The 8,456-nt window shown below is 46.0% G+C and overlaps 1 protein-coding gene across 1 annotated transcript; it reads right to left on the bottom strand.

The window, feature by feature from the left end:
- Window positions 1-1,006: 1,006 nt before the first annotated feature.
- On the bottom strand, window positions 1,007-6,837 carry lrrc53 (leucine rich repeat containing 53). The gene is made up of 6 exons (XM_061694360.1): window positions 5,752-6,837; window positions 4,687-5,130; window positions 4,404-4,593; window positions 4,128-4,320; window positions 1,768-3,315; window positions 1,007-1,593 (listed from the first exon to the last, which is right to left on the bottom strand). Exons 3-6 carry the CDS (start codon window positions 4,557-4,559, stop codon window positions 1,007-1,009), a joined length of 2,484 nt encoding a protein of 827 aa, XP_061550344.1. The 5' UTR covers window positions 4,560-4,593; window positions 4,687-5,130; window positions 5,752-6,837.
- Between the last annotated feature and the right edge of the window lie 1,619 nt (window positions 6,838-8,456).

The following is an 8,456-nucleotide window of genomic DNA, read 5'->3' on the forward strand; positions in this document are numbered from 1 at the left end:
TCATAAAAGGTTTACTCCGCCCGATCCCTCCCAACTCTCCTGGACTGGGCTCTGCACATCCTACCTTCACAGAGCAATACGCTGTCTACCAATGATATGGTCGAAATGTGGACTTCAACCAGGATATATGGCACATTTCTTAACTTCAACCACTAAAAACCAACACACGTTTATCAACACTAGTCCTTATTTTAACTGCATTTAGTCATATGTCACTGTTTATATTGTTAGGTAGGAGGCAGCTGACCTTTTCTTTTTTTTTTTTTTTTTTTTTTCTAGCTATAAGAAACGATTCAGGCGGTCAGACAGGACCACTGTCCTCTGTTTGGAATGAGAGAAATTGGTTGTTGTCACGTACATGTGATAATATGAAAGCCGCGGTGATACTGAATAACTTACTCACTGGAATAGGCATTTCTGATCAAACGGCCCTAAAATTAACGGAAGCACCCCTAAACCTCGGATCCCAGAACGGCCGGTGGGACGCGTGCAGATAATATCGGCCGAATTTGAGCACGTTTCCTTCCTCCGATTTTGTTACTTAGTTCAAGTTTGTCAGATAAATAAATGAATAAAACAATCTATTTATTTGTTTGTTTGCAGCGCCCCCCGCCCTCGCTGACGTGCGCCGCTTACACCGAGCGGTGTGCTGTGTCTCGAGCGCACCGCAAGCTACAGAACAAGAGGAGGAAGATTTTTGTCATTGTCATGTGGGCTCTCACATTTGAAAAATTTGCTTAAGAGGTCAGGAATCGATATGTGCGTACACTGCACCACAAATATGAGAAAGTAATACCTTATTGTTTGGAAAGTCGTTTTCCACATAAGTAGCCCCTCTAAGTGGTTTGTGCCCAACTTTGTTTTTTGTTTTTTAACACAAACTCCTCTGAGGATATTTACACCCAAACTTGATTTTAAAGGACGAAATGTTCCTTCTGACCATTAGCGTAGCTCCTGTTTTTGATGCCATACTGTATTAAGTGTAACTGCGTAAAGGTCGGCGCAATTAGCGGATCTTCTTTTCCAGTGCTGTGGGTTCTCGACCGGATGTCTTCTCAGGGAGCACCAGCCTCAGCTTCCTTCTCGGGGAGGAGCCACCTTCCTCTGAAAGGTACTCCTGCTTCAGGAGAGGTGAGGCAGCCATTGAACTGCCTGAAGAGGATGTGCTCTGAGTAGATGCGGCTTGTGGAAAGAGGTCTTCACCCAGCATGCTTCGTTCAGACACGGCGTGCACTTCAGTTCCAGGCCTTCCACCGTCAAATATACTCTCCACCAGACCACCTGGTACAGCCTCATTCTCGGTCTGACTGTCACGTTTTGACAAATTCTCAACAGTGTTCACTGCTTTGGGAACCTGAGGGGTCACCTTTGTTGAGCTATCGATACTTTGAGATGCCTTAATTGGGAGAAAGGAGCTTGGAGGTTCTGATTCAGAGGAGGCTAGAGGAGTTGGTTTATCCCCAGTCCGAGGAGCTTGAGCCAGGTTTGGGTCTGACGTTACGCTTTGTGCATTGGTAGAGCTGTCAAAATCCATCTGGCTTTGAGAGAGCGGTTGGTTGTGTGACGTATGAAGGCCTATGTTGGGTCCGCGTCCTGCAGGCATGGAACCATCAAGTGGTGTAGTCTGTAACACACTTGACTGCAAAGGGTTGGCATGTCCTGCACTTGCAAGAAGACAAGTAACAGGTGATACGAAGACTTCTTGCCTACTATCTGAAGCTCCGATCAAGGACATAGACCTACTACCTACCACGCTAGGAAACATACTATTGGTAGGACCAGTGGGGACCAGTGAACCACCCGCTGGGGTTGCTGTGTTGAGTAAAAGAGCTCCTCCCTCAAGAGGGAGGTTACTGCTCATTCGTTGTGAGCCTGCTGATCCTTGCAGGAGATGGCTCGTTGAATGAATTATGTCAGTAGCAGAGAACAGAAACGGTTGCTGAGAGGAAAGCTGAGGACTCCTAGGAACCACCCCAGCTCCCTGATAAGGAACGGCCAGACCCTGCCCCATAATGGAGGCCCCATCTGCTATGGTGGGGTGAGATGGGTCTGTGGTGCTAGTAGCTGGAGTAATTGCTGTGAGTTGGGCCTCTCCTTGGTCACCTTCTGCATTCCCCTGGATATTTTGCACACTTTTGAATGCTGCCTTGACTTTCTGATCTTTTTCTCCATCCTTTTCGTCCTCATCCTCGATCAATCCCTCACTGACTGATGTTTTTTCCCCTTTCTTGCTGCTTCCTTTTGATTGTTCACCTGAGCTTTCTTTACCTTCCAACTGTTCTGTATATCTTTTACCGTGCCTTCTGTCTTTGCTCTCCTTGGAGTTACTCCTCTCCCGCTCAGTTTTCCTTTTCGGATGGACTTTCGTCTTTCGGAGTAGTTTAGATTTCAGCAAGCCGCTGGACTGTAGCTTTCCTTTGTGGTTTTTCTCCACTCCTCTTTCCATGTTTCTGGAAATCTTCACCGCATCAGTCCTCCTCGCCTTTCTTTGATCCTTTCTTTCCTGATTGAATGTCACATTTCTTGTTTGACTTCTCGTTTTCATGCTTTTCATTGCGTGAAACCGGTTGTAGTCGATACTCCTCTCTCTATTGGCGATTTGAGGGACCGAGTCATCAAACAGCGAGGTGTCGCTCATGTTAGAGGGAATCCTACGTTCTCTTATATTCTGTGCTGACTTCCCATATGTTCTGTGGCAGCTCTTACAATGGAGCATCCCAGGTTGTCTACTCGTAGCACCTATATCAGACCTCACGCCAATGTCGTTGTTTGCATTGTACGCAGCAATGGTGTCTGATGAACGACTGAAGGTGTGTTTCCATTGACGAGATGAAGATCTGGAGCTACCGCAAGAGAGAAAGTTGTGAGGAATGTCTCTTTCCAGAATGTCTTGCTGGCTCTCAAGTTTCTTCCTCTCCTTCTCTTCCTCCTCCATTATGAACATCCTCCTTCTCCTGTGGTCTCCCTCCTGCTCTGTCTGCATTACACCATTCATCCCGATGTCCCACAGATTTAGCTTCGATCCTTCGACTTTGCAGTTTGGACACATGAGGTTTTCATCAGCTCTCACACGAAATCGGCTTCCGTAGTTCTCGGTCCTTGCGTCCCTCGGTATGCTTTTACTGTCCAGTAGCTGGTGAGCTTGCATAAAGAGTTCCCTCTGCTTCTCACCGACATCACGGTGATTAGTGAGATAGCCGGTCACGGGTCCGCTGCCTTCTTCTGTCTCCTTCTGTTTATGACTTTCTGACGCATTCTTTCGCTGAGAAACTTGATAGTAGATCAGGACTACAAGCAGTGCCAAGCCAATGCCACCTGATAAACAGCAAAATATGTTTTAACATTTTACATTATCTTATCAGTTTTTTTTGTTTTTTTTTTTTAAACACTTGTGTGGCACATTTTTAAAAAATGGGATGCATGATGTGGCGTAAATCTCATTATGCCCTCATTCATCAGTAGGTTAATATTCAGTTTCACTGTATTAAATGTATTTGGGGGGTGCAATTAAAATCCAAACAAAATGGAGGTTGACCGGATTGTGTTTGACCTTGAAAGTTTCAGTGTGCAAGGTGTCCTCAGTTTACGAGGTTGCGAAGGGCAGGCAATGAACTAGTTTGTGCCGCAGCATAAAAATACATGTAGCACAAGAAGGCACCCTCAGTCACTGACTTAGTTTTTCCATGCGAATATTTATGGTAATTCCGACTTTGCTACTGCATCAGCGTAGATTAATGATATTGCCGATGGCACATTCCAGTTTATGTACAAATTTGGGTTACGTCATCATCATAGCAAGTGAACTCGTTAGACTTGGCAACCTGCGTCAAGTCCTCCACCATGGTACTTGTCTCCAAGAAGCCACAGATTACAGGATTTAATGACAACAGACAGCACCTGGTCCTGCGCCACCTCAAGTCAATCACCACCCAATTCACCTATAGACCCAACAGATCTGTAGACATCGCAGTCAACCTGGCCCTCCACTTCATACTGCAGTATATTGTATATTGATTGCAAGGAATATTAATATCTTCATGTGTAGAAGTGTATATTTTGTTGTTTGTTCATATATTTACATGTCAGCTGTATTTTCACTATTGCGCTTTGAAATGTTTCATGCTCACCAGTAAAGCAGAGAACAGCTGTAATGGCCAAATCCCGAGCATATACTTGAGGTGTCACACTGTCTATTGTCTCCAGCTGCACTGTGATGTTCCGATTGGACGGGACACAGTTGGCGTCAGTCAGCTCCAGCACTGTAGTTACAGCCGGATTGTCAGCGCTTACACACACCATCCTCCGTCCATTATACAGTGTCTGCGGGCAACAGGAGAGTTGTGTGTTCAACTTTGAGCCACCTCTTAGAATCTTTTCGTGTGGACCAGACTGCACATTCATACCTTGTCAGGTTGTTGTATGAAGGCTGAAAGGAAGGTAGCTAAATCCAGCAGCTGACAGGAGCAATTCCATGAGTTGAGATCGAGGTTGAGGTTGGTCAACCAGCTGAGGTAGGAAAAAGACTGAGATGGAGCTGAACTCAGACGGTTTCTGGACATATCCAAATTGCGAAGGCGCACCAAACCATGGAAGCTAAAGGGCCACAACTCCCACTCATCATATTCCACACAAGACTAATATTTGCCATTGTGACACATTTGAAAGCTCTCGATAATACTCACTAACCTGTTTGTGTCCAGGCTCTTTATTAAATTATCAGACAGATCCAGATTCTCCAGATATCTGAGCTCGTTGAAAGGGAGAGAACCAGGGTCTAGACTGGAGATTCTGTTTCCTTCCAGGTTTAGAGTTCGAAGCGCCAAGGTACCTTTGAGCCAGTTGGCTTGGATCTGCACATCAATTGACAGGCTTTACTTCCACATCAAAGCTAGCTACCAGTGCTTGTCTTTTGATTCTTTATCAAGAGTGTAAATGATCCCTGGAATGGGCCCACCTGGCTGATAAGGTTGTGGCCCAGTGCGAGCACCTGGAGATGGGCAAGATTGGACAGAGCTTTGTCCTCCAAAGCCTGACTCGTGAGGAGGTTGTGGTCCAGCAGTAATGTGTGCAGGAAGGGCAGATTTCTGAAGGACAGCTCATCCATCACAGAAATACAATTATGGCTCAGACCTGATGAAAGGCAAAGGGGCAAAAGATTAAAAACAACTTTTTCCTGAGGACGTTTAGCCAAGAAATTGTATAATATTCAAATTTGGACACTTTTAAAAGTTAATCACCCGTAATGGGAATTAGCTAGAAATGTCCACTATTAAAGTCCAACAAGTGACTACCCAGTCTATCCATCCATCCATCCATTTTCTTATCCTTGTTAGGGTCGCAGGTGAGCTGGAGCCTATCCCAGCTGACTTTGAGCGAGAGGCCGGGTACACGCTGCGCCAGACTGATCGCCAGTCGATCAATCGCGAACCATTCACGCTCATGGATAATTTGGAGTCTGCGGTTAACTTAACATGCATGATTTTTGGAATGTGGGTGGAAGCCAGAGTACCTGGAAAAAAAAACCCACGCGAGCATCGGGAGAGCATGCAATCAACACACAGGAGGTCCGGAGCCAACATTTGAACCCACAACCTCAGAATCCCAGAACTGTGAAACAGATGTGATAACTACTCACCCACCGTGCTGTAAAGAACCAGTTTATTGAAGTTAAATCCTGTGAATTCCCATATATTCCCATTCCCAATTTTGGAATACTTTAGAAGTGACTGATCAGTAGTACTGCTAAGTTACCTATGACCGTGATGTTGCTAAGGACCGACAGTGAGGCGGACTGGACTGTGGCGATGGAGCCCTGTGTGAGAAGGAGAGCCTCAGTCGTGTCTGGAGCATCTGGTCATATGTACAAACATACATTTGTCATTTCAAACCAGGACTCCATCAAATGCGTTTGCAACACAAAAATAAGCACGACATTAACCGGACAGTTTTCCGGGGTCATGTGCCTGCACAAACTCAGTGGCAATGCAAAGAGCAGCACAATTACTGCAACACAGTCATTGTTGCTTTGCACTACTGTAGTTTGTTCAATACATTAACTACAGCCAGAAATATGTTCACTTCACTGTACATTATCATATAGCATCATAAATCACAATGGGTCATTTTCATGTAATTTGATCAATAACAGTAAAGACATGACCCACTGAATTTCTTTTTGGATCTGTCTGTGCCACGTCTTAGTCACCAGTCATGTTTTGTTTCCAGTTTTAGGTTTCTTCAAGTGTGTCTTTGTTACTTTGGTTATCAGTTGTGGGACTTTGTTTAAGTTGCTTTTTCAATGTTCCTTGTTTGCCCTTTTTTGGAAATTAAATCTAATGTTTTGAGACTCCTGCACTCCTGCCTTGCCTCCCTCCTTCCCTCCACGTTTCTGCCTTTTTCAAAACCTCCCCTCGTGACAGAATGAACCGACCAGAACACGACGGCCCCGATTTAGTCTACTCCAGTCGATTTTTCTGGTTCCTTCCCTAGTTTTTCCCGTCCTAGTCAGTTTTTGTCACATTTTCCCTTTTCCAAGCCAGAGTCCTTTTCCTCTGACCTTTACTTGGGCACCCAACGTTGGGCCGCGTGGTGGCCAACGGAGGTGCCCAAGTAAAGGTCATATTTTGTCCTCCCGTTTTTTTTCCCCCCGTTACGAAGTCACTTAATTTTTCACCATTTTCCACACCATGTTTCACGCCTAAGTCACGTCCATCCAAACCAGCCCCCAAGTGACCTTGTTCCGTACCACCTGTTTTTCCTAGTTCACCTTCCCGGGTTCCTGTGCACTCCGCCCATCTCATACCCTCTACTCCCAAACCTCAATGGCGGCAGGCTGAGGAAGCGACTGCAGCCCCCGTTCCCGCAGTGGCCGCCTCCCGTCCCCGCTCTGGCGGCGCTCGTCCGGCGGAGGCCACCCGACCCCATTGCCTGGCCCCTGCATTGCCATCGGGTTCGGCATCATGGCCGTGCGCCTGAATAGCCCTGCGAAGACCCCGGTACCTGGCGTCCTGGCCGACCTCCTGAACTGCCCGGCCGAGCACCTCACCTTGGGTGGCTTGGACGGCCGCCGGACTGACCCTGACGGGCGGACTCATTTTTGGATTTACAGGATTTTTCTCCTATTGCTTAATATGCTTTTTCTCTGGAAGCTAACACAAATGCATCTGGACAGAGGCTTGCGATACACCAGAGGGATCTGTGAGCTGAAGTGCCAGGGTGAGGCAGCCATTTTGCATTCACGCAATAGCAGACAGCAAAATAAATGGTGTTATTGCTGAGATACGATTGAATTTGCATGAATTTGTTAAAGTGTTGAAACTACGGGATGTCTATATAGCCATTACGATTTTGATGAAGCTGTTTGTCTTTACTGTTATACAAAGTGTACTTCAATGAACCACCACCATTCGCTCTGTCAATAAGCATTGCCTTTACTATGAATACCATCCATCCATCCATCCATCCATCGTCTGTACTGCTTTATCCTCACGCGGGTCGCGGGCGTGCTGGAGCCCATCCCAGCTATCTTCGGGCGAGAGGCGGGGTACACCCTGAACTGGTCGCCAGCCAATCGCAGGGCACATAGAAACAAACAACCATTCGCGCTCACATTCACACCAACGGGTAATTTAAAGTCTTCAATCAACCTACTGTGCATATTTTTGGGAAGTGGGAGGAAACCGGAGAAAAGCCACCCAGGCACGGGGAGAACATGCAAACCCCACACAGGCGGGGCCGGGATTTGAACCCCGGTCCTCAGAACTGTGAGGCGGACGTGCTAACCAGTTGTCCACCATGCCGCCACTATGAATACCTAAAATCTTTAATCATAACTTTTGTGATATAGGACTTTAAGCGTGGCTGTTTCCACATGGGAGAGACATTTATCCATATAAAACCATGGTGGCATAAAAAAAATGCTTAATGAGAAATGTTATAGTTTAGCTCGAGGCGGAAAGAACACCTCCACTTAGGGTTAGCCACAGCTGCATGTACAGTGTAGTATGTTACCTATAATATGAGCCAGTCTGTGACAGATGACAGCATTGTGGGAACAAACCATACACGAAGACGGGCATGATGATACAGGAAAGCGCCGCTGGACAATGATGAGTAATAACATCAGCAAGATACCTGGAAACACTTGATTTCAATTCTTTGGAAGATTACCTTCTGAGATTTGAATAATAAACAAATAGACTGCAACAACACAATGATTTGCAGAACATTTCAACGATGTTTTTGATCATGACACTGGATAACGCAGGACACTTACTTGCCATTTTGTGTTACAGAGGTGATGAGGTAACATCTCTTCAATCAGGCTGCAGCATCAACATCATTACATGTTTGGGCTGTTAAAAGAAAGCTTTACATGAGCATCACCTTTCTTTGTTCTTTAGCAGTGTTCAATCCAGCTCCCCGAGAGGCTGAATAGAACTAAGTGGACATCAAAA

The sequence above is a fragment of the Phycodurus eques genome, chromosome 13 (assembly GCF_024500275.1).
Source record: "Phycodurus eques isolate BA_2022a chromosome 13, UOR_Pequ_1.1, whole genome shotgun sequence".
NCBI classification, from domain to species: domain Eukaryota; kingdom Metazoa; phylum Chordata; class Actinopteri; order Syngnathiformes; family Syngnathidae; genus Phycodurus; species Phycodurus eques.